This window comes from Apium graveolens, chromosome 6 (genome assembly GCF_009905375.1).
Source record: "Apium graveolens cultivar Ventura chromosome 6, ASM990537v1, whole genome shotgun sequence".
NCBI classification, from domain to species: Eukaryota; Viridiplantae; Streptophyta; class Magnoliopsida; order Apiales; family Apiaceae; genus Apium; species Apium graveolens.
Window position 1 is genome coordinate 152230948 of NC_133652.1, and position 25286 is coordinate 152256233.

General features: G+C 34.3%; 4 protein-coding genes and 1 non-coding gene across 12 annotated transcripts; 2 read left to right on the forward strand and 3 right to left on the reverse strand.

The window, feature by feature from the left end:
* The first annotated feature begins 252 nt into the window (after positions 1-252).
* On the forward strand, positions 253-3963 carry LOC141668971 (pentatricopeptide repeat-containing protein At4g18975, chloroplastic-like). Of its 6 annotated transcripts, none has more exons than XR_012553293.1 (5): positions 253-446; positions 666-1471; positions 2206-2627; positions 2824-2993; positions 3406-3963. XR_012553293.1 is itself a non-coding variant. In XM_074476037.1 (3 exons), the coding sequence occupies exons 2-3, from the start codon at positions 675-677 to the stop codon at positions 2111-2113; spliced, it is 819 nt and encodes a 272-aa protein (XP_074332138.1). In that variant the 5' UTR covers positions 253-446; positions 666-674; the 3' UTR covers positions 2114-2128. The 6 variants fall into 6 exon arrangements, 2 of the variants coding, with proteins under 2 accessions (XP_074332138.1, XP_074332139.1); XR_012553292.1 differs by having other exon boundaries at positions 3413-3963; XR_012553291.1 differs by having other exon boundaries at positions 2824-3963.
* A 324-nt stretch (positions 3964-4287) lies between these two features.
* Positions 4288-4361, reverse strand: TRNAT-AGU (transfer RNA threonine (anticodon AGU)). Its single transcript has one exon. It is a non-coding gene; the product is annotated as a tRNA-Thr (tRNA).
* A 15-nt stretch (positions 4362-4376) lies between these two features.
* Positions 4377-9093, reverse strand: LOC141668350 (syntaxin-43-like). 2 transcript variants are annotated; one of them, XM_074475203.1, is made up of 8 exons: positions 8695-9093; positions 7648-7921; positions 6895-6984; positions 6741-6818; positions 5326-5403; positions 5161-5226; positions 4995-5075; positions 4377-4868 (listed from the first exon to the last, which is right to left on the reverse strand). In XM_074475203.1, the coding sequence occupies exons 1-8, from the start codon at positions 8877-8879 to the stop codon at positions 4761-4763; spliced, it is 960 nt and encodes a 319-aa protein (XP_074331304.1). In that variant the 5' UTR covers positions 8880-9093; the 3' UTR covers positions 4377-4760. The 2 variants fall into 2 exon arrangements, with proteins under 2 accessions (XP_074331304.1, XP_074331303.1); XM_074475202.1 differs by having other exon boundaries at positions 7648-7924; positions 8695-9091.
* A 722-nt stretch (positions 9094-9815) lies between these two features.
* LOC141664307 (protein DEHYDRATION-INDUCED 19 homolog 3-like) lies at positions 9816-14610 on the forward strand. The gene is made up of 5 exons (XM_074470226.1): positions 9816-10137; positions 10229-10371; positions 11349-11426; positions 11675-11931; positions 14240-14610. Exons 1-5 carry the CDS (start codon positions 10062-10064, stop codon positions 14346-14348), a joined length of 663 nt encoding a protein of 220 aa, XP_074326327.1. The 5' UTR covers positions 9816-10061; the 3' UTR covers positions 14349-14610.
* Positions 14611-14691: 81 nt separating this feature from the next.
* On the reverse strand, positions 14692-18935 carry LOC141664306 (calmodulin-binding protein 60 B-like). Of its 2 annotated transcripts, XM_074470225.1 has the most exons (9): positions 18579-18935; positions 18406-18481; positions 18177-18229; positions 17323-17810; positions 16938-17098; positions 16626-16829; positions 15824-15995; positions 15347-15381; positions 14692-15265 (listed from the first exon to the last, which is right to left on the reverse strand). In XM_074470225.1, exons 1-9 carry the CDS (start codon positions 18662-18664, stop codon positions 14918-14920), a joined length of 1623 nt encoding a protein of 540 aa, XP_074326326.1. In that variant the 5' UTR covers positions 18665-18935; the 3' UTR covers positions 14692-14917. The 2 variants fall into 2 exon arrangements, with proteins under 2 accessions (XP_074326326.1, XP_074326325.1); XM_074470224.1 differs by having other exon boundaries at positions 14692-15381.
* Between the last annotated feature and the right edge of the window lie 6351 nt (positions 18936-25286).

The window sequence follows — 25286 nt, forward strand, 5'->3', positions numbered from 1 at the left end:
CGTATAGTTCTGTAATTTTTTTTACAATTTTTTGTATTTAATGTATAAGTGACTATAGTAAAGTAGTACATTTAATTAATTTTTATATTATAAATTAATACTATTTTTGGAAAATTTTGCAACATAAAAAAACGAGATTAACGTGAAAATAAAAAGTGTAAAATATGGATTGAAAAGAGGGAGTAAATGTAATAAATAATAATTGAATATGAAAAATCCAACCAACAAAGCATTTGCAAATGCAAGTAATGAGTGAAATTCGGAATTTAGAAGCAGGCCTGCAACACACAAGGACAGTCGAATTCAGACAGATCCAATGCCCAAAATTCACGACAGGCCCAAAATTCACAAAACCCTAGAAATTACATAAAGTCTTCCCAGTTTACAATCACCCGTCGGAGCTCCGGCGACCCGACACAACATCTGTTTTCAACGAAAATTTACAGGTAATTAATTCATAATTTACAATTTTATGCTTGAGAAATTGATATTCTTTTAATGTTGCTCATATTTCTAAATATTGTTTGTATCAATATTCTTTTGACGGAGCAAGCATTTTAAAGAAAAAATGGAGCTACAAAAATGTGCGTGTAATTTTGAAATGATTCGGTATTTGGTTTGGTTTCATTGTGGTATTCATATCTATTAACATTGTTTTGTGACAGTTTGGAACAATGTGGAGATCAGTGGCAATGATGAAATTAGTGAGTCAACTTGAGCTTGTCGGAGCTCAAAACCTGAGCTACTGTACAATAACACAGGGTAGAAATGCCGGCTTAAATAACGGAAGCAGAAGAATGTTATCAGATGGTGATGATGGATCCAATGGTAATGCTATGTCTAACAATTTAGGAAAGGATATTAAGCATAGAATAGGGAAGAATGTGCCTAAAAAAGATAGGCTCAGCTTTTTGGTGAACACACTTCTTCATGTCCAGGACAGTAAAGAAGCTGTTTATGGGACGTTAGATTCGTGGGCTGCTTGGGAACGGGAGTTCCCTATTGGACATTTGAAGCAGGTTTTAATTACGCTCCAGAAAGAACAACAATGGCATAGGGTTGTTCAGGTAATCAAATGGATGTTGAGCAAGGGTCAGGGGACTACGATGAATACGTATGGGCAATTGATAAGAGCACTTGATATGGACCACAGAGTGAAAGAAGCACATGCGATTTGGGTAGAGAAAGTTGGTCATGATATGCATTCAGTGCCATGGAACTTATGTAAGCTTATGATAGGGGTTTATTATCGAAACAACATGCTCGATAATCTTGTGAAGCTTTCCAAAAGTATGGAAGCTTATGATCGTAAGATTTATCAAAAATCTGTTTTGATGAAAATTGCTGATTCATATGAGACGTTGGGCTTAGTTGAAGAGAAGGATCGCGTATTGAAGAAATATAGTGATTTGATTGATGAGACGTCAAGAAAGCACACCAAGAAATCTCAAGGGACACCCTCCAAGAAAAAGTGAGGATCAATAGTGCATATGGAAGCATGGTTACTGTTTTCTCAACTAATTTACCTTGAGCTTTAGAACTATTGGTTGTAAAATTAATTGGCAGTGACAATCATGTTTATTATACAGCTGGTTTTTTGAATTATGAATTATATATGTGCATAAATATCTATAAGGAAAAATATAGTGTCGGCCTTCTACATTTTTGTGTGCGGAAATGAGTCTTGGATACGTGTTAAGAGCATGAAAAACTGAAATGTCTAGATTCCAATTATTGCGGAGGACTATATTCTTGTCAACAATGATGTATATGGTTTATAGTTTATCTGGTAGATGTTTTTGTGCAGTTTTACCTATTCTTGGCTTTCTTCTAATCCACCAAAATAAATTGTTAATTATCTAATATCTTCTATCTATTAAAAATTGCCCGCTGTCCTCGATATCAGAATGTGAGCACATTGACAGTCCTTGTAATGGGAAAATGTGGTGTTGGAAAAGCTTTAACTTTTGAATGCCATATTGGGGGAAAGTCGGTTGTTATCAAGTAATGGTTCGACCTATACTCTGACAACTTGGATATTTATTGTAGTATACAGTTTAAATTTTCACACGTTAGCCATTGCTTTTGCAGTCACAAGAACCACAGTCAGTGATGGTTATGGATACTCCTCTAGATATGCATTGAATATCGTTGATGCTAAAGATCCAGTTTCTGAATTTACTTTACGTATTATTGATACTCCAGGGCTTGTTGAAGCAGGGGCTTTGAATTACCATGTTCTTGACATCATTAAAGGTCCATATTTCCGCAATACAGTATCAGGTTAATTGTTTATGTAACACTATCTGTTATTTAAGATGCTGAAGTAAGACAGTATTTCAATGTTTGTATGGGGCTTTTTGATTCGATGTCTTTTGGAAAAGACTACACAAGTGTTGCTATGTGGACTGCCTGGATCAATATAGGTTGGATAGCTTAGGTTGGCAGATAGTTGCTGCTATAATTGATCATTTTGGTAAGAAAATGTGGGGTAGAAAATTGTTGTCCTCAATGCCCTGCTTATCCCACCAGATGGATTAGGCCATGATGAACTTTTCTCCATTAGATCAGAGGCTCTCTTGGAAATTGTGGGCGCTGGAGTCAAGATCAGAAGACAAGAAGTGCAGGTAAGATGAATTTGTAAACCTTTTTCACTTTCGGAATTTTCTTCTTATAACGAGGATCGGAAATATAACTACAGTTACGTATTCTATAGGCTTTGGTTCATACGAGAAAACTAGTTTTAGCCTAAAAACTTTTGAGCACCATTCAAAAAATTGAAATCAGCAATCAAATTCTAAACTGCTTTTTGTGACCATCCAGTGGCTCATGTCCTTGTACCGGAATTCGTAAAATTGTTATGCTGGTGAAGAGCGTAAGCAGTGATGTCAAGTTTTATGGGTTTCCCAATGCTGTTGCCAAGTTTGCAAGCAGAGATATCAAACTTTTATACTGTGGTTCACCGGAATTTAAAACCGCAACTGCCGATGAAGGTATGCTGGCTGTTAAGGGCTCCTTGTTATGTTAACTGTCAGTTTTGTAACTTATTTTTATCTATTAAATTGTCCTTTCCTTTTGTGTTTGACTGTTTGTCCAAATTTTAATATAATAGCTTTGCTATGTTCAAAGATATGTACTTGGCAAAAAAAAGAGTAGTTTAATGGATCATACCCCTGCATGGGCTTCCAGGTCGTAAACTACTAATGTACAGAGGAAGAGAATTATATATGTACTTTGTCATTGCAGAAGATTTGACATAGCATGGATCATTTTCATTTGAAGTTCAACGTTCAAAATCATAAAGTTTTGAGCAGTTTGTAATTTTCTTCATCATCATTATGTAGGATACGGAGGCAATAGAATGTTGTTGTTTACTCTTTCTTGGTTTTAAGTGTGTGTTTTTAGTGCACAGGTCAACTGCCAATGGTTTCAGGTTATGTTTACATGTCAAGTTCATCACCTACATGTGAATTGGACAATAGTAGTCTATCAGATATTTCTCCGGGGCACCTAATTAGCCTTCAATGCAACTATTATCCCCTGCAACAAGGGATTATTGCTATGGCATATACAGGGAAGGGTATAGTGCAGCTCCAGGTGGGGGGGTTAGTCTTGACAAGTGGAAGTCTTGCTAATGATGACATATACTTGAGCGGAATGGCAAGGGAGCGGAATTTTCCTTCTTAAATCAATTAATCAATCGATATATTGCTTCCACGGATCTAGGGTCTAATGTTTCTAAAAATGGAAGACTAGGAGCAAAGTGGTTTAAGCTTCAAGTTCGCCTTGAAATGATCAATTATGCAGGATGTGGCAAGGCCTTCTTTATTGTGAATTCTAAGCATGTCCAGTTTTCTGATAAATGTGTTTCGAATGAATTCTTTATCTTGCAATTTATAAGGGCTCTTCTTCATATAATCAGTCTTAACTCTTTAGTGAGAGGTTGGTGTATTTATCTTTGTAATTCAGGTGAATAATGAAAATGAATTTCATATGCTCCAACTTTCTTTACACACAAATCACATCATTTCAGAAATGAATGCAAAGTATAGGTCGATCAACAATAAGACGATGTAATTGTGCTGCCTAGATCGAGGAATATGACATGTGGGATTCATTTTGTATAACACGACCATCCATACAAGTGAGGATAAATACAAAATTTTTAATTAATAAGGATCTGGAACTGGAAGTCGTATACATTGCTATAGGTCTGAGGGTGTGTAGGAAGCCAACAAAGTCCAAAGTTTGAAACCAAGTAGAAATAAAAAAAAAAAAAAAACAAAATGCTTTCATTGAGAGTTGAACTCAAGACCTCCCGCTTACTAAACGGGTGCTCTAACCAACTGAGCTATGAAAGCTTGCGTTTAATGTGATGAAACATGAAACTAAAAACTTTATTTGTTAAATTAATTGGTACATATACATAAATTATACAAAAACAATGACAGAGGAGGCCAAATGAATACTGTATTACAAAATTTCCCAGGGAACAGAAGCAAATCCTGCTACCCCAGTATACCATAAAACCAATTGTAGTATTAACTTTCTATACATGTCCCTGGAACAATAGTCCTCCAACTAATATGAGCCCTCCTATACAAGGATAAAAGAAAGAAACCAAAACTCTTCAGGAAGTAAAAAATCTGCAGTGGTTTGAAACGCCACTTCACTTCTTATACCAAGGTAAATCAGCATCTTGCGTGTGTATAAGTTGCATGAAAGAGAATGAGGTTGTAATCAAGATTCATGTTGAAAAATCAAAGAATTATCTCCTTCAGAATGAGGAGGACCAACATTACAAAACACATGATAACAAGTATTGTAGCACACTTCACCATACCACCTTTCTTCTGACTTCTTTCCGCCTGCAAGTTCATTTTGTTCAGAACACGATACGTTAAACAATAGTAGTAGACTAAGAAAGGTAGAAAAATAGCCAGGGGAAGATCAGCAAAAGGTTTTATTCAATTCGAAGATGAGGAAGAGAGGACCTTTTGCAGCTGTTTAAAGCCCTCTTCCACTGAAGCAGCAACATTTTGTATGTTGTAGTCTATTCTATCAACAATAGTTCCCTGTAAAGAGATGGTACATCTAGTCAATGGACATGCATTAGAGTAGGTGATACAATCATATCAGATCGGACATGAAGCCACAAACCTGGTCAATAACAAGCACAGACAAATCCTTCATAATTTGCGCAAGCTCACCCACTGATTCGGCAACCTAGCAGGAGCAAATTGAGGGAGTATAATTGTTTACATCTTCAGTCATTAGGAAACTGGTATCAAGGTAGCAAGAAACATTGTACAACTCTACACTTACCTGTTGAATCTCCTGCTCCCTTGCTGCGGTAAAAGCTTCGCTTTTCTTTACTCTAGCCATTTGATGTTCATTGAACACCTATACACATTTTTAGTTTTTAATAATATCCAAACAAAAAGAATGTGCAAAAGCACATACACAATATTGTATTAATCAAAACGTAAAAATGTCAAGCCCCTCGCCCCTCCTCCTAAACACCAATACACAATATTGTATTAATCGAAACGTAAAAACGTCAAGACCCTCCTCCTAAACGCCGATAGAATATTAAAAAATTTACAATAAAATAGGTATAAAATTATATATATATATATATATATATATATATATATATATATATAGTGAACAACCACAAAAGCACAATATAAGTGAAAGACTCGGGAGAAGAAAGGGCTAGTTAACCATTTTGTTATTGGAATATCTATTTCTTGTTCAGCAGTTCAGAAACTAATTCTAAACTACCAGAACCTCCCCCTAACTGTAATAATTAAATAAAATAAGTTATGCTATACGTGATTAAGTTAAATTTTAGGTACTCGAGTAAACAAAAAAAATGTTCACATTAAAAGTTTTTGATTGGATTAAAAACACATGAAACAATAAGCGATATATCCATAATGTCAGTGAATGATAGAAGTCAGTATATGGTCAGCAGAATGCTCGTTTCTAGTAGCTCACTGTCATCACTCCTACATCGACTCATACGAATTGAGTGTTTCCTTTGGTGGCTAATACATATAAATATATATATCTGTAACTTGGTAAAACAGAAATAATTAAAGGGCTCACCGAAAAGTGGGTAAAGTGGATAATCTTTGTTTTATTACTGACTCAAATTTTGGAGGGATTAGTTTATTACTAAGACCACTTATTCATCAACGCAATAAATATGACAGATGATACTTCTACCATGTAGAAGAGGCGAATCTGTCACAATTGCCAATGTATTTACAACAATAAATAAATCTCTATTCCTATCCGGAAGAAATGCATAAACGATAAGCCAATTTGGCATTTACAAGGAGAGCTTAATTACGTACACTGGCAAACTGAATATTGAATGCTCATAATATGAAGAATCCTAGTTGTGTCTATGACTGCGTATATTTTTAAAATTTCATTTAAGCTCTCTCTTTGTATCGCCTACCAAATTTAAATCCTTTTTCTTTGAGATCTAATCAACCATTAACACAAATAATCTTTTTCTATTTAATAGAAAAGTTGAACAAACGATAAAAAAGAAGAAACATAAGACTTTTTAGTATTTCTGAATACGACGACATACATCCAGTGGAACTATATTCATTCTTAAAATTTTGCCACTTTCTGTATATGCATAACTGTATGCAACAAGCAAATAAACAGCAGGGAAGAACTAAAAGATTAAATAGAATGATTGCAGGAAGTAAGGGTACCATGTCATCCAGATCCTCATCCTCCATTCCAGATTTACTTCTATTCAAATTCATTTCTAGATCAACCCCATCCGGACCCTACACCATAAGCTCAATTTCTTAAGACACATAATAATAAAATCATTGTTCATAAATAAGGAAAGTCGACTAAGACCTCTTTTTGCTGCTTTAGGCGCTTTAAGTAAGTAGACTGTTTCTTGCGAAGTTCCATTGAAAGGTTCTGAAGGTCAGTGGCAAGAGAGCGCTGGCATAGAAATGTTAGGGCATAAGTGCAGCTCATCAGAATAGAAACAGGATTAATTATCACAATTTCTACTAGGCAACAAGTGCAGCTCATCAAAATAACAACAGAATTAATTATCAATTTCCACTAAGCAACAAAACTTTCTAGGGCTGTTCATAATTTATAGAAGTTTACATATAGTCCGTCTACAGAGGAATCTTAAAAGGTTATACAAAGAAAATAACATTTTAAATTTACTTTGTTATATAGATTTGATGTATAAGAACATGGGTACATCCCTCACCCCCAATAATTATTTAATGCTGATCAAATACATCAGGTTTTGGCAAGGTACATATAAATATTTAATACAAATTATAAGAGAAACTTTAGCCAACAATTTTGCCACGGAGGAGAATGAAGAAAGTTGACAAAACTCTTAAGTCTTAACTCAACATGACTGCTTCCACAGTCCACACACACTACACAGGCAAATGAAACTTTACTACTAAAGGAAACCAAAGACTACAATGAGGGAGGACTCATCAAAACTATCTTATGAAGCAGAAATGCTAGTGCATCTTTGATCAAGCCCTATGCTAGTGGAAACATCTTTATTCAGGAAGCTTAATCAATTGTCAACTACACATAGTTCGCAGTACTATAACATACAGAAAGTAGTACCTGCACGTTTTTTCTAATATTTGAATCCTCGGAAGGCCCACCAGCAGACAATTTGCGTAATCTGTTCTCTGACTTTCTTAAAAGACTTGTTATCTCTTGAGTAAGAGCCTCAATCCTATGCTGATCTTCTTTACCATCTCCAAACGATGGCATTAACGCTTTGGCATGAGCTTTTGATAGCTCACCCATTTTACCTCGTGCACGTTGCACATTCACTGCTATTTCTTCAGACAAATCAACCCAAGCTGGAGGTAGACCTACTGTAATTGCACCTCTACTGCAGAAGAGTAATGTTAGAAGCTAGACTAAGCTAACAGATCAATCAGAAAATAAACGAATATTAAGGAAATTATAGTTTGCTAAAGTATGGTATCCCAATAGTTTGAATAGGAAGTGCATATTCATCAGAGCAAAAACACAGCTTAATGCCAAGAAATTAGTTTGTTTATGATACTTCTATTGACTTCCATTCAATTAAGCTGGTTCTACATTATCCAATACTAAATACTCACCATCTTCGTAAATGATCTTGTGGTCTAACTAACAAAAAGAATGCAACTGTGATCGATAAAACCTGTAAAAATCGTACCAGTATGTTACTATGTGCATGGACCAATTAGAGCGCATACCTGAGGATGCGCGTAGAGCACCTTAAATAGCTCGGCACCAACTTAAACGTATACAATATAGTGCTACTGCTAAATGAAGCAAATGATTATGGTTACCAATTCGAAAAACCCCTAAACACAATATCAATACTTCTCCAAGATCAACTCAAAAACAATCCTGATCCTAATCACTAGTTCGAAAGTTGACACCTTTGGTACGCATTGTGAAACCAAGAAGCACTCACAAGTCATAACAAATAAAACAACCATATAGGCCTAAATCCTAATCCATACTTTTCAATTCTATACAAACAATTTGAACAAATAAATTACAACATGAAATAAATCAATTAAATGATAGAAATTGAGAAATAAAGAGATTAAATAAATATAGAAACAGAAAAAATGTATATAAAATAGCAGAAATGTTTGTTGGTACCTAGAAGTTCCAGGATCCTCAGTACTGAGAGGAGCATAAGATCGATTAGGGTTGATCAAAGAAGTGGTGGCCATTTCAATCACCGGACCGGTGGCAGATCTGGACGGCGACGGCGCCGGAGAACGGCCGGATTTTAAAGAATCTCTGTACTTTTTAAACAATAATGTTCTGTTTCTCATCGCCATCTGATGAAATTCGAAAACCACACAAGAATGAAATGGTGATTAAAGCAGAGATGAAGGGGATGAAGAGTGGAGTGAGTTGAGATTAGAGGATGGGTGGTGAGTCACAACCGAGTTGGAGAAGAAAAAAAGGAGGGGTGAATTTGGTGGTTGTATTTTAGCCTTGCTGCTTTTGTGGGTCCCACTTGGGGGACACCTTTTGTAGTTATTTCTGGGTCACATTTCACAGTATGGTCACTATGGTGGTTTAAATATTAATATGTACTCCTTATTACTTACCAAAGAAGATAAATTAAAATTATACTCCTGCATCAACAAAAAACAAGATAGTTTTTTTGACAAAGAATTATCGAAGTTATATTATTTAAAAAAAGTTACTTGATATTGATTTTCAAATTATAGGAGTTCAATTTAGATTTGAAGATTTTTTTATATACTCTAAAACAACAAAAATATTGAATTTAAAATAAAAATAAAATTATTCTGTAAAATATAATAACTCATAAAAATGCTTGAGGTTATTTTACAAATGTATAATTTTATATAAAAATTTTAAAATCTCAAAAATCATTCCTAAAATTATTCCCAAATGATGAACTATTATTATGTTATTTGATGTTCAGTTATAAATGAAAGTCTCTTGTGTATTAATATAAATTTCACGAATAAAAAGATAATATTTTATTTAGACGAGGAGGAATCACAAAATCAGTACTAAATAATATTCCAAATGTTTGTCCCTTTTAAAATTGTAAATAAATTTGAAAATATTTAAATGTTTTATATTTCATTTAAATTCTTTTAAAATATATAATATGTATAGATAAGCCGAATCTAAAATATAAATACACAGAAACAAAAGAATATAACAAAATACTCCAAGTAATTGTAAGGAAACTCTACTACAACAAATGAAGAAAAAATATAAAAAGCTGTGTATGAGACAAGTCTCAATTTGTTTCGGTAAAATTCACCTGAAAGCCCTTTTTTCTTATCATCTCTCCTCTCCCTCCTCCATTTCTCACTGCTCAAACAACAATTTTAATCAATACCCACATCTTTTCTTGCTCTACAATCCTCTATTTTTTCTGGGTTTTTTGTATTTTCACATAAAGATCATTTCTTCATCTCCTTCAAACCCTAAACATTTCATCTTTTTCAACCCCCCCTTTTAATCTTCAAACCATGGACGCTGATTCTTGGAGCGCTCGTCTTTCTTCAGCTTCTAAAAGATACCAATCTGCTCTACAGTCTCGATCTGGTAAGCTTTAATTATCTTGAATCTGTCTTTTTATTGAAAAAAGTCTTGATTTTTGGTGATATGTGAGATAAAAGTTTTGATTTTTATGCAGATATGTTTATGGGGTTTGAAGAAATTGAGGCAGATGATGATATCAGGGATGAGTATCCGTGCCCGTTTTGTTCCGAATATTTTGATATTGTGGGCTTGTGTTGTCATATTGATGATGAGCATCCTGTAGAGGCTAAGAATGGGGTACTTTCTTTTACATTTTTCACTTGTTTATGTTGATGATCACTTTATGACCATGATAAATTCTAAAAGTTCTTTAATTAGTTTTAAGAATTTAATTAGCTTAGAGTTTGTATTGTGGTATTTGAAGACAATTGAATGAACTAACCAAAATTGAATATTTATGTGTGTGTTTTTGGGGGATAAGTATTTTGGAGTGGTAAGACATAAATGTTGTAATTTGTATCTATGCTTGTGTATCAAATGCTATTGTCTTTTTGGTGCATCAACAAGTGAAATATAAGACGCAACAGCTGTAGCTGCTTAGAGCACTGACTTAAGCAACAGAGAAATGTGTCAACCATTTTGCCTGCTTTTCTCCTCTCCAAATTCCAATAGTTCTCAAGCAATAGCTAGCGTATGTGTTATGTCTCTTTTTACACGAATTTTAGCATTATGTGGAAGCAATGTTATGTAAAATTTAGTTCTAATATTTTACACCTTCCTAATAGAATTCTTCCTATAGAGACATTGCTGAACTTGCCTGAATTGTAGAAGTGAATTATCTTTAAAAGAGAAAAGCTATTTCATATGTTTCTATATTTTTATTATACCTTTTTGTAATGCACATATCTTTAAAACTGGACTTTAATATTGGTCCACACACAGGACCCTAGGTGTATATGTGCATGCTTACACACACAAGCATAATGTTATTTATTGCTGATTTTTAGTAGTTTTTTCCAAAAAAAAATTTAATTTATTCCGGTAAGCGTAGATATGATCACGAATAAATTCATGAATTCATTTTTAGATTGATTATGGGAGATGCTTAGCAAACAATTAGCTTTAATTTTGGAGGTTTTTAGTGTTGTGGGTTGTTCTAGATTACCTTATTTGGCACATATGCTGGTACAAGAATCTTTTTAACATCTGTACTTTTGTAGTTCTGTTGTCTTTTTCGTGGCTGCTCTTTAATAGGTGCATCTTCTCTTTTACAGGTATGTCCGGTTTGTGCTATGAGGGTGGGAGTCGACATGGTAGCGCATATAACATTGCAACATGGAAATATATTTAAGATATCCTTTTCTTCAGATTTTCTTGGTTCTTGTATTGGTTATTTGTCTGTTCTCAGTCTTTGTTTATTGTATAACTAAGCATGTTGTTTGCTTATGCCTAACTATTATACCTTGACTCTCAATGGTTGTGATATTCTTACTTTGTAGTCCTTTACAGAATTAACTTTTGTTTTTTCTCTCATAAAATTTGGCTGCGTGCCGAAATCGAGGATTAATATATTTGCCATGAATTTCTTAACTAGACTCACATGCAGCGCAAGAGAAAATCGCGTAAAGGTGGATCACATTCAACGCTTACTTTGTTGAGGAGGGAGCTGCGAGAAGGAAACTTGCAGTCTCTTTTTGGAGGGTCTTCCTACCTAGTCCCTTCAACCAATGTGGCACCTGATCCATTGCTTTCTTCCTTTATTATGCCAATGGCTGATGACTATGGGAGTGGTCAATCTCACGCTTCAGCAGAAGCAATATCTCTCAAGAAAAGCACAACTGACCGTGTTCCTGAAAGGTATGAATTGCATTTCTGCTTTCTTAAAATGAGAGGCTAATATATCTTTTAGGACTGTACTGGAGTAAAGTGTTGTGTATATATATATATATATCAATATGCTTTACTGTTACTGTGCCGAAGATTTTTATTTAAGAATAAGTGTATGTTTCACGCTTGTTTTTGCACCTATCAATTTACTTTACTGTTACAAAGTGGTTGAAACATTTATTTTAACTACGTAACTGCATTGTTGCTATTCCGCTGGGAAATATTAAACATCCCTTCTCATATATTGCTAGCCTAATGTGTATATTGTTGATAATTGATTTAAATTGTATAGAAATGGGAGGGGGGGAGTTAAATTGACCAAGAAAATGTGGTTGGAAGGTTTGTTTTAAGTTTTAAGTACATAAAGAACAAATATTTATTAACTGAAAAAATGAAAATTTCTATGGAGGATTTTGGTGACTATCAAAGTTGTCTGTTGGCATTATGTTCAGGCCAAATCTAGAATTTGGTCTCTTGTATAATCTATGTGTTCTGCTCTAAATATTGTACATTGTAATGTATAAATTTCAACTTTCAAGAGATGAAATTAAAAGCACAACAATATTGAAAAATGGTAATCCAATCCAATCACGTTCTCCTACTGGTTGACTCATCGGGTGGAACCTGTAAATGTTATATTATTGTACTATATGTAGTCCTAGACTAATGAATGTAAAATCTTTTCATCTAGTAGTGGTGTAATAGTTCACATGAGAATAAATCGTGCCTGTGTGTTTGTATTTCGTGCCTGTAATGTTTGACGGGCTGACATTAAATTAAGAATGTTCCTATGTGTTCTGTCTTCATCTTTAATAACTTGACTTGAAACAGCAGTTTGGATCTGTTGACCAGTCATCCTAGTTAAATTTGATACTGCAGGTAAATAGTCAGGTCACTAGAATATCTTGTTATGACCCTACACTGCAATCACAACATTACAGTTTTCACACCAACAATATGTGTTGCTACCTGGACGTCTTTCGGATATAAATTGTACTAGGCCCGGTGTTTAGTTTTTGCTTTGTGAAGGGGCTAGCAATTGGCCGTACTTATCCGCATCTTTGAAATTACTGCATATATAACGAACTCAACATTATAACTTCTTTAACTGATGTAAAAATTTCTTCACTGAGCTCCTATGGTTACCTTGTAATTGACATATGTAATGGTGAGAAACAGGCTTCATTTTTAGGTACATCACTAAGTATACCGTAGGGCTGCGCTCAGTTGGATTGGATGAAATTGGGAGAGAATGGAATGAGATGTGTACTCTTTTATTGGGGGAAATGTCTACTATTATTATTCTTTCTTCCATTCATTTCTGAACAATTTAAATTAGAACTCTAACCCATCAAAACTTATTCTCCATACATAATTTTTGAATATTTTATTATATATGTTCATTTAATTTAAGATGGAGAACCGTTGTAAGAGTTACTATCAGTATATTAATGTTGATTTTGATCCCAATTTTGTTTATTTGATAATTTTACATTAAATAAGTTTAAAGTGCGGGTTTTTAAATCTTATGTTATTATAATCATCAACCAGATTCCCTCGTTAAAAAGAATCTCTCTCTCTCATGTGTTGCAATCCATACAAAGTTCTCTCATTAGTAGTTGAGAAGTCTCTCTCCCTCACACACACACACATGTTGCAATCCATATTAAGTTCTCCTCTCTCTCTCTCTCTCTCTCTCTCTCTCTCTCCCCCTCTCTCCCCCCCCCCCTCTCATGTGTTGCAATCTTAGTAGTTGAGAAGTCGATTGGGTAGTGGATTATCTTTGGTGAAGTCACCCAAGTCTATATTTTTAATGTTTTATTTCATAAATCCTTTTTCAGATAAGTTGAAGTGGCTGTTTATATAGATGGGTACACCTTCGATGTATGACTTTGTAGTTTAAGGGACCTTTTTATATATATAATTATTAATATAGGTAAAAGAATCTACTTAGCTACGTTGTTACACATGTTAGAGAACTACTTAGATACTGATAAGCGATAACCCATGATACATGTCCAGTCCAGTTATCCCCATGGTTGGGGGATATAATTTTTTTTTAAAAGCATGTGAAATTTGGTTTGGTAGGAATTCTCCTGTATTAAATCTGATACAGCCACTTGTTTATGTGATTTAAAGTTTGAAACTGTTGTCTTATGTTTGGTAGAAATTCTTTAATGTATGTTGCTGCTGTGGAATGTGAAGCTTTCATATATCATGCAAGTATCATATTTATCATGAAATCATCTAATTGTGTTATGTTGATTTCTGGTAATAGAATCGTCCAGTCAGCTCCCTTGTCAGTCAAAGACCACGAGGAGAGGACAAGAAGAAGCGAGTTTGTTCAGGGGATGTTGTTGTCCACAATTCTTGATGATAATTTATGAAGGCGTGCTGTAGCATCTCTGCTTAAGGTTTGCAGCCAAGAGCCCCATGACATGGGTGGTTTTTCATTGGTTTCCTTATAATGAGTATCCAGTTGTTTCAAACCAGAGAGTGAAATAAGTATGGAATAAAATGTAATTTAAGTTGCATGTAGAGATGAGTAGTTAGGCTGAAGCAAAACTCTTGTATTACATTTTCATTTCAGTTCATGTTTTTTAAATAAAGGTTATAAAGATTATATAAACTTCTTGTCCTTTTTACGGAGTTCAGTCTATGTATAGTATTATTATTTCAGTATATTTTTGAATCCTAAGATGTGTCGGAATTATGCCAGTGCAAAGAAAGTTGGAGAACTGGAAATTCATTTTCATTAAGTGAATCACAAAAATAAATACACCAACCTTTCACCGGAGACTGAGAATTAACGTCTAACTACAAACAAGAACCCTTCTTTGCATTTGATGCCAGAGGGAAAAACTAAAATTGAAAGATATGCAACCTTTTGGCTGAACTGAACTACCATTTCAAAGATAATTATCAGAAAACTTGAGAAGGTGACCAAGCTTAGAAACTAGTAAAGAAGCCTTGCCATTCTTTTAGCAGCAACCTCATGCCTAATTGATATACCCCATTTCAAGGCAGCTCGAAGCTTAAACCACCTTGTTCTTGGTCTTCCATTTTTTGAAACATGAAAACCTAGATAGGAGGAAACAAAGTCAATTGATTGATTGCTTGGAGAAGGAAAATATTCGTTCCCTTGCCACATTGCCATTTCACTCGAGTATATGTCATCGTTAGCTAGACTTCCACTTGTAAAGACTGACCCCAGAGAACTACTTGGAGCTGCACTATACCCTTCCCTGTATGTGCCATAGCAATGATCTGTTGTCCCAATACTGTCCCTTGTAGGAGAAAATGCCTGCATTAAATGCCAATTAGGCGCCAGAGAAATATCTGATGGACTATTATTGTCAAATTCAAATGTAACTGATGAACTTGCCATGTAATCAAAACCTGGAAGCAGTGGCAGTTGACCTGTGGCACCAAAAGAACACACAATTAGAACACGAGAAATAGTAAATAACGACATTCTATTGCCTTCATATCCTACATACTGAATTACTGATGATGGAGGAGAGAATCTACAAACCGCTTAAAGATTCAACTTTTAACTTCAACTGAATATATCCATTGATATTTTAAATCTTTTGCAATGACAAAGTATATGTGATTGTTTTGTACTATGAGTAGTAAAATGTATTAAGACTGTAACAATTGGGAAAACCTGCACTATATGGAAGTCCTTACAGGGCTATGATCCATTAAACTACTACTTGTTTTTATGTAATTTGCCAGGTGAATATATTTAAATAGCTCATAAATATTATACAGAAATTCGAACAAAGGAAAGGACAATTTATTAGATAAAAATTACAAAACTTAAACTTAAAATAAAAAGTATTGCCAGCCTGCTTACCTTCATCGATAGTTGAGGTGTTAACTTGCTGTTGACCTACAGTAAGACTGTTTGACATCTCTGCTTGAGGACAGGACAATAGCAGCGGGGAACCTACAAAAGACTCGTCATTATATAGTACTAGCTCATGCAAATTGTTATAAGCATGCCGCTTTAAATTTTCCACCAAAAGCTGCAAACAAATGTGAGTGTTAATCAGTATCTAATTGCAAGAAATATCCTTGCTCTAAATTTAAGAAAAATATATACAAGTGAACCGCATTTAATGTTATTTATATCCTGTTCAATATTGAGACCAATTGCATCTTCATTCTACACTTTTACTGAAACAAGGTACTCTGGAATAAGGATTTTGCCTGTTTGTGAGCTTGCTAATTGAATGACTCATTAATAAGGTGAGGACTCACCTTCGTCACCTAAAAATCCAGGTGTAATTCAACAGGTAAAGATTTTATAAAAACATATAAAGACCGTTGTCACAAGGGTAAAACCGAATGTTTTTAAAAATGACCCTCCCTCTCTGGTGATGTTATATGATCAGTGAAAAGATCTTGCACAACCAAAAGCTTTAAGCTCATCAGACCGCAGCAAAAAAATTTGAATGAACTAGTACAGATGAGTCGCATATTAACCAACAGAAACGACCTTTATAGAATTTCCCTGTCCCCTCCACTTGGGTCTTAATAATTGATCACACAATTAAGTTAATACCAAATAACACCAAGAGTAAAGATCAATCACTAAGAGCCATTCAAAATAAGGTATTTTGCCTAAAATATATAATCAGGCGAGGAGCACAAACCATCTGGAAGTGATTGAGTTTGTCCAGGTTCTGAATATTTTGGCCATCAAATACTGCTCCAATAGCTTTCCAGATGGAATTAAAGACGAGCACAACCTTTTCTGCAGCTCCACGGTAGACATAAATTCTATCATCTAGAGTGCAATTAATAGCATGTCCAGTGATTGTTTCCCATGTCCTGTTAGAGATTCTATCACCAAGTACCTGTAGGAATCAGAATGGGGATTATGCAGACATGTCTACAACGTTTTTTGATACAGGTTAAATCATTTATGAGTTGAATATTTTAGAAATATAAGATATTTATCTTACATTGCGTAGCAAGGAGGGATTTGTGACATATAAACGGAGGAGGTCCTCCACTGTAAATATTCTAGCGGATGCCAATCGTTCATGGAAGACACCATCTTTTGCTATTCTCTCCAAGCGCCAGACTTCATCAGCCAATGATGGTTGACGGTGCTTCTTGTATGCTGGATCAAGTGTACTAGTTAGTTCATATTTTAACATCAGTTGTCATTTATATCTAAATTTTTTATGACCAAACTGCCACATGAGCATCTCAAGAGGAAAAAGGTACATGACGAAGCAACATATGCTATACAAAAAGGATGCAGAGTGTTATAACCACAGTCCACATAATAAGAAGGTGGATTCAAGAGTAAAACAAAGATGATAGTAGAGTAAAGAAACTTACTCTCTCCACGTTGGTCTTTTACAACGAAGGGTTCACTTTTTGCTTCTCGTACTCTAATGTCAGGCATACCTTGCATTCTTGCTCCTAATCTGAATTTCCTACTTTTAATCCAGCTAGAATTATCAGTAAAACAGATGTTACCCAGCTCAGCAACACCATTCCTTAATGTTAATGTCAGATCCCCAGTCACCAATGGCCTTTTTCCTTCTCTTGCTCGTATAACACAGGCATCAAACTCCTTCTTTGTCCAGTTCTCTCCATCACCAGAAACAAAATCACCATCAAGAGGCACAATTTGGATCTTTATCGAAGACATTGGTCCAGATGTGATTATCTCATTGGAACTGCTGTCCACCAAGACTATTTTAATAGGCTCACAGTCCTCAGATTGGACCTTGCTGCTTGTAAACAAAGTAGAGGAAAACCTACTGTGAAAGAACAACTTCCAGGCACTTGCACCAGATGACACAATTTGGTTAACAGATGATCTGCAAAAATTATATAAAAAAAACTAAGGCTTCCACAAAAATCATTGCTAGTGATTCACAACTCACTTTGCCACTTGCAGAAAATCAACAATTCATTGGCTTAGTATATCCACATTAAAGAGATATTGTCAAATTGTAAAATAGACAACTTTTAGATGATCTACTGTGATTTAAACATATAATCATGGAACTAAGGTTTAAGAGTCTAGATTGAATAAAAGAGAAGCTTGTAGGCAAAGGGCAGAAGAAGAATTTAGCTAGGTGTTTTCGTACTTAGCATGGCTCGACCTTTATTTGTCATTAAAATTTAAATAAATTTAGAGATGTCTTAATTAATAGGAGTATTATATAAGAGTTAAGACAGACCTTGTTGACGAGGGAAAGAGCCGTTTAATTGCACAGTTCACCTCATCCTGCACCTGGAAACAACAAAAAAAAGGAAGTCTTAGCACATATCTTTGTTTGGAAGGTACTTGGTAAATATCAAAATGTACTTCACAGCATAAATTAGTCCAATTATTTTGGAAACAAGTTTATAAAGTAATACCATCAGATTCAGGCGTATGATATTTAAGATCAAGTGATACTATCTTACCACACTGCGGAGAAAAGGTTCCAGTCTTGGTACAAATTCATGAAGTGATATTCCACTCATCACATTTCTGAAAACACTGCACAGACATCATACGACCACATGCATTAAGTATATGCAAAAAGAAAATGTGAAGTTAAAAGTTATAAGTTCCTAATTGAAATGAGAATGGTTACTTTGGAGATGCAAGTCGCCGCTTTGTTTCCCTTTTACCAATTTCAGAATCATCTGCACCACCCTGGTCGAGATGTCGCTTCACCATCAAAGCACAACTGAATTGCCTAGTTGTAGTTTTGTGCAGGCGTTGGTCTTTGATTTGGGTTGATACCAGAGCGAGATGCTAACTAATAGAGCTTAAGAATGCCTGATAAGTGCTCTTAACTCAAAACTGCCCCAACTACTTGTGACTTATATAGCAAAATCTAATGTAACAGTCAAAGAAAGTACAGGGAAGCTTCAACAGAGTATTAAAAACTACTACTCAAGCTTATACCAAGATAACAAATGCCTAGACCTATTAGATTCAAATATTTAAAAAAAAAAAGAAGCTTCTTTAATTAGCACAAAGAGAAAAAGGATCAATCAAATATTACTAAACAGTATGAGTGCAGCACATTGTGGAAAACAGTACATTTTAATACAACCTTAACAAAAAAAAAATTAAGACATTTCTATGACATGCATTACTGAAGAAAGATGACTTGTAACACATTTATTAATTAAGTGATACTAAAAAGGGTCATTATCTTTTTTAGTAAATGTTAAGATGGACGTTAATCCCCTGTTTTTGTGGTATGCATGAGGATGAGGGATCTCAAGCAAAGTAAAATAACCGCGTAGTTGTGGAAAATGCTACAAATAATGCAAGGATATTGGTATCATTCATGGTAAGTAGAAGTTATTATAATTGGAATTAAAAGAAAAGCGGGGGAGGGCAAAACAGCGTGAAAGAGACAGGAGAAACAAAGAGAAAAGAGGATTATAACGCGTAACATGCCTTGGAAGAAAGTTGGGGGGACTTTCAGTAAAACACATTCAAGAACGCGTATAGTGTCAACAACTTCAATATATATATACACATTTGATGTTACCGCCAAGTCGTGGCTGCAGTTTGCTTAAGAGTAACCCCAACCATAACAATCCTTACCTATATTTGTTCTATATTTGTCCTACGTTTACAAATTATAGGGATCTAGTTTTATAAATTCTACTTCAATGGACTCCCTATCCCCTATACTGTAAAATTACATGAATTTAGCTTTATAAATTCTACTTTAATAGGACTTCGGACTCCCTATCCCCTAATTAAAGGAGCGAAAAACAATCCTGACACGTCATCATCGGTTCCCAAAAATGAAATATATATCAACTTCAACCCTCTCGTTCCTTATCTTTATTATCTACAATGTTAAATAAATATTTATTTTTTTAATTATAGGTGACTAGTATATGTTAGAACAAATTCAACGGTATCTTTATATATATTGTAAAATAATAAATTTTAGTGATTTAAGAGCATTCACATCCGGTTATGTAAGTACCGGGAAATTATGATTGTTTTGTGATACATTAAATGAATATTATGTGTTTTATTATATTATAAATTATGACTGATCATAAAATGTTAACTACTATGTGTTGTATATGTTCAGTGTGGTTCGGGAATTTTTTTGGTTATTTTATTACGTGTTAAATGAGTTTATATTAAAAGTTACGTTATCCAAAGTTGGTTTTAATAGCCGTTATTGAATGTAGAGCATTTGTCCTTATTTTGCATAATATGGCGTATACCATATTGATTTTCCGAATATTCAGTTAATTTATAAAATGTCTCGTTTTGTGAAAAATAATTTTTCCGGGCCCCTGCGGGTACTCCGAAACCCACAAAAATCATATTTTTATTTTTACAAAATTATGGGACTTTCAAATATTGCATATCTTGTATTTTTGGATTATTCATAATTTTTGGCATATACTTTGTATTTATTTGAAATTAGATTTTAAAAAATATTCCCCATAAATTATTAATTAAGGGCTAATTTGTAACGACTAGGAATTTCGCGACGTAATTAAGTAAATAAAGTATAATTTATGTGGTGTGATTATAAATTATGTGATTAAATGATTTTGTTGGTTAATTGTCCTTGTTGTATATTAGTATCTGGGAGCGTAGATAGATGCGTTCCAATTTAAAAAGTCAGCTAAGGGGTTAAGCTGTGTTGTCGGGCCGTCAGGTAGAACGAAACCCGTTTTAAAAAAGGGATTAAAGTGTTTAAATGTGAAATATGTGTTGATATGTGAAATGGAATGTTTAAGTGAAAATTATGTTATAGTGATGTGTCGGTTAGTAAAAATAATTGACTGTGAAGCGTAATTGAAACGTTGAGTGTCGGGCCGTCAAGCGGAACGTGACTCGATACTCGAAAAAGGAGAATGATAATAAAAAGAGAAAATTTTGTGATCAAGTATGAGTTGTGATGTGTGAATATATGTGTTTGCTTTTATGTATGCATGATTACGTGATCTGGATGATTTAAAATGATTTTAAGGTATTTATTTGATTTAAAATAAGGTTTATTGAACCTTTAAATGTTTTTATAAAATTATTCGAGAATGGTCAAGGCGTGAAATTTGTTTTGTTATCTTCAAAATAGTCCTAGAGACTTTCTAAAAATGATAGACGAATTTATTTCGTGATCGTTGCTTTTTAAAATGATTTTATGGAGTTAAAATGCTATTTTCAGCATAATCTTGTAAAATTCATATTAAATCAACTGTTCGCTCTAAAATTATTCTGAACAAATGGTTGGAAAGCTAATTTCGAGATCTATGCTCTAAAATTTTTATTCGTTTCATTTTCATCTTTTCTGAGAGAGCTATTTCTTGAATAAATCCATTTTTAGATTGAAAATAAGAGAAAAGAGAAAAAGAAAATTTAAAAGTATGGTACAATGACCATACTACCCTTCCAAGCTAATATATATACTCCCCTCCCTCCCCCTTTTCTTCTCTTCACCCGACCTCATTCTCTCATTGTGGCGCCCCAAAATCCGGGATCAGGAATCTCGGAGGCCACGCCATCTAAACTACTACAAACCACATACCTCACACTACAATATATAAATACTCACATTTTACGACCCCACACTTATCACACACACACACACTTACAGGTTATTGTCTTGGAAACGAACCATTCATAGCTAAAGTAATTCAACCATAAAATGATAAATATTACAACCCAAAAGTAATTAAGTCTTACCGGGGGTAACCTTTAAGTAAGGCTAGTCCGTCGGTCAAATATACGTTTCTTGTTTATTACCTTACATAAGTCATACTTATAAATAAGCCGAACTAAAAATAACTGAAAATCAATCCAGCTTATTCGGACTACCTGTGGTACAACACCAAACAATCTACGAAAGAGCTGGTCATTTCCTACCCGTTTCCTTGCTGTGGTTCTCATGGTAGGCATCTTGATTCACTGTTGTGTTGTGTCAATTTAAGAAAACAAGTGTGAGCTATAATGCCCAGCATAATAATGTACAGTATAAAAATGACTGTATGATAACTTACGTAAAACCTCATATATGATAATTATGTTTTATTCGAATTTAGTTTTTCCTTGGTGACACACACCTTCTTATATAAAAACAATTCTTTAGTGGATTTTATTATCCTGCGAATACCTTAATAGTAAACCCAGCACCTAGGCTTGGGTTACGGTATTGCATCACAATTCCAATTGGAAGGATATGACATTCGTTGGAGCCACCGCAAACGATGATCAGTCGTACTGCGATAAAAGTAACATTTTCTACATGTAGATGGACGATTCCCTTTTATTATTGGTTATCACCTTGGCCGCATTCAGGCCTTTTCTGTGTCCGTCCCTCTCAGGTACACACTTCGCGTCTATCCCTCTCAAGACACGGTTTTGCGCCCATCCCTCTCAGGTACGCATACTCCACATGTTCATCAGTATATAAAATGATTTCTCATGTGGTAGTAAATTGGTAGTCTCCCCAGTCCACGAAGTACTGGAGTCTACCCCTCCTTGTAAGAATCCCATCATATTTATGGAACTTATATTGTTCCCCCAAGCATATTGCTTGTTGATAGGTACACTTGGATATGTACGTATATATATGTACTTCCGAGAATTTTCGGAGGAAGTACTAAGGATGTGAGTTGACCGTTGTCAACATATTTGTTATATAAGGGGGAGTTTCTTTTGAAACTATATTCAAAATATTTAATATAAGTCGAGATAATATTCTCCGACGATCTGAAATTATTCGAATGATTTTTCCGAAAATCAGAAAGTATTTTAAATCAGGATCTATGATTTTTAAATCATAATAAACCCTTTAATAAATAATAAAATGATAATCGATAAATAATTAACCTCGAATGAGTTTATTCATTAAAAGAATATTTAAAATACTATTCCTCAACTAGTTTATGTCTACGCAATCAATAATCTTTAATGTTTAATCGGGTTTTGAAATAAATAATCGTTGGAGTATACTTCTCCTATAATAAAGGAATAGGTATATAATATTTATTGTTCGGATAATAAAATATAGTTGAGGGAATATGATCGTTGGAAAATCGTTTTAATAAAAGTTCGAGGTATTTTAATGTTTCGTAAGTGGACGTTGAGTCCCTTTAAAATGTACTATTATGGACTTGTAATTGTCCTAATATCACCGGAATGATTCCCGGATAAAATCCCGACCGACTCTCGGTCTTATAATTATACATCATGCTTAAAGCGGAAATAAATATTTTACGATACATATACTTATCGTACAACATCGCTATATTATGCAAAAGTTCAATAGCTATGTACCATGGCAAACATGGTATTTATGCAATGATAATAAAAAAAATCCTTTCACAACACAACAGTAAGTGAAGTTGGGTTCGTAAACTTGCCTGGGAATCTCGAGATGGAGGATGCTCTAGGTTCCGCTCGGAAATCTATAATCATAACATAATTCACTTCGTTAGGTCCCGTTCAAATTTACGGCTACCCGCACTCATGCGCTAATTATTACGCACCCTCTCAACTTATTTTATCCTTATTATTCCTTTAAATCCTTATTCACATCATGGTCGCTTCATTTTTCAAAGATTCTTAAGTTCATTTTCATTTTCGCCGTCGGCTCCGCTTATGGATTCTACGGTTTCTAATCACGCGGTCTCGGCTCCGATATTTTTATAAAACTGAAAGTTCATTATTTTCACTTGAAATTTTTATGAAAGTTAGGAAACTCAATATGCTACTATCTGTAAAAATTTCATGATTTATGAATAATTTTAAGTTGATCCTTTATATTTTCAAAGTTCGTAATTCGTAGCAGTTTTTGTCGCGTAAATCACTTTTAGTAAAACGGTCATAACTTTGGATCCGTAAATCGGAATCAAGCGATTCAAGCACCTAAACGATCCTTATAACATTTTCTATCATAATCAAGGGTTATTTTTTCAAGAAACTACAGTTTACATCTTCGGGACTTTCTGCAGAAACTTAAAGTTACGTTTTGTTCGTTTTAACGAAATTACGTTTATGTTCGGAGTTTCGTTTACGCCTTAAATCTTTATACTACCACCAAAAATCACCATATCATCATCAACACCCTAACTCCTCTCAATAACATCATGTTCTTGAGGAAACAACAATCAACCTTAAATCTACTTAACTAAACATCAAGATCTTAACAATATCACCACTAAAACTAGGTTTATAACTGCATACTAAAAGGATCTTGGATTTGAATCTTAAATAAAGTTGGGTCAAAGATTTTTACCTTTATTGAAAGCTTGAGATGTTTTCTTGAGGATGGTGGAGTCTTGGGAGTGCTTGGTATGGTTTTTGGAACCTAAAACCACCATTGAAATCAAGAAACCAAAGAAGAGTTACTATTCATACTATTCACTAGCAACTTTCTTGATTTTATTTCACACATCAAACCTTGATAAAAAGAGATAAAAGAATTATCTTACCTTAGTTTGGTTTTTAGGAAGCTTGAGAATTAATGGGAGGATTTATCCATGGCTAGAACTTGGAGATTTGATTTTGAATTCCTTGGTTATTTGGAAATAGTCGAATGGCTTGATGAAGAAGTGGGGAGAGAGTTTTATGCTTTCTTCCTTGGTTGCTTCTTGGAAAGTATGTTGGTGATGTCTTATATTGATTTGATATTCTCTAGTTTAGGATCCTAGGTTTATTCTTGTTGCCAAATCCATGGACAAATTTACTAGCTTGTGGTAGATTACAAGCTAAGCCACTTGCTTAGCTTCCTTAGCTTACTATTCCATTAGCCTTGGTTGATCATCCTATATCTAGCTCACTATTTGGTAAAGTAACCATGGTTACTTTCTTACCATGGTTAGTTAGTGTGTTACGTTTATTTAATCGTTTACGCGTTTGCTCGGTCGCTTAAACGTTTTCGTAATACTTACTCATAAATGGTTCACGATGTAATTCCTTTCACATTTATTCCTTATGTTTTGAATTATCATACTTGGAAATAAATCCGTAGGGTTTTAATCTTGTAATTATATTGGGATTCCCGTATTCCTCGATGAGTCGTAAATATGGTCGTTTTTCAAAGTTCGTTTTCTTCGAAAACTAATAGCGTTTACATACACTCATTTGGTACGTATAATCATAATATCAACTCCGAAACTCATTTTCTCATGTAATACATAGTGTGGGCTCAAAAGTTTTTCCCGTCCGTCAGGGTTACTATTCATTAAACGTTTTACAAGGTCTCAAAAATTTGAGTTATTACAGTCTTCCCCTCTAACAAGGATTCCGTCCCGGAATCAATTAGAAAATAAGTGGGGGTATCTATTCCTCATTGCGTCTTCAA

Excerpts from the sequence above, each read along its gene's own strand:
- LOC141668350 (XM_074475202.1), bottom strand. The coding sequence starts at position 8,879 with ATGGCGATGAGAAACAGAACATTATTGTTTAAAAAGTACAGAGATTCT. Across the intron at positions 5,404-6,740 it reads ATGAGGATCTGGATGACATG|GTGTTCAATGAACATCAAAT; the intron begins GTACCCTTACTT and ends AAATGTGTATAG. Across the intron at positions 4,869-4,994 it reads GCTTTAAACAGCTGCAAAAG|GCGGAAAGAAGTCAGAAGAA; the intron begins GTCCTCTCTTCC and ends ATGAACTTGCAG.
- LOC141668971 (XM_074476037.1), top strand. The coding sequence starts at position 675 with ATGTGGAGATCAGTGGCAATGATGAAATTAGTGAGTCAACTTGAGCTT. Across the intron at positions 1,472-2,091 it reads GGGACACCCTCCAAGAAAAA|TCACAAGAACCACAGTCAGT; the intron begins GTGAGGATCAAT and ends TTGCTTTTGCAG.
- LOC141664306 (XM_074470224.1), bottom strand. The coding sequence starts at position 18,664 with ATGGTGAAGCGACATCTCGACCAGGGTGGTGCAGATGATTCTGAAATT. Across the intron at positions 18,230-18,405 it reads AACCTTTTCTCCGCAGTGTG|GTGCAGGATGAGGTGAACTG; the intron begins GTAAGATAGTAT and ends TGTTGTTTCCAG. Across the intron at positions 15,996-16,625 it reads AACTCAATCACTTCCAGATG|CTTTTGGTGGAAAATTTAAA; the intron begins GTTTGTGCTCCT and ends ATTTGTTTGCAG.
- LOC141664307 (XM_074470226.1), top strand. The coding sequence starts at position 10,062 with ATGGACGCTGATTCTTGGAGCGCTCGTCTTTCTTCAGCTTCTAAAAGA. Across the intron at positions 10,138-10,228 it reads TGCTCTACAGTCTCGATCTG|ATATGTTTATGGGGTTTGAA; the intron begins GTAAGCTTTAAT and ends ATTTTTATGCAG. Across the intron at positions 11,427-11,674 it reads AACATGGAAATATATTTAAG|ATGCAGCGCAAGAGAAAATC; the intron begins ATATCCTTTTCT and ends AACTAGACTCAC.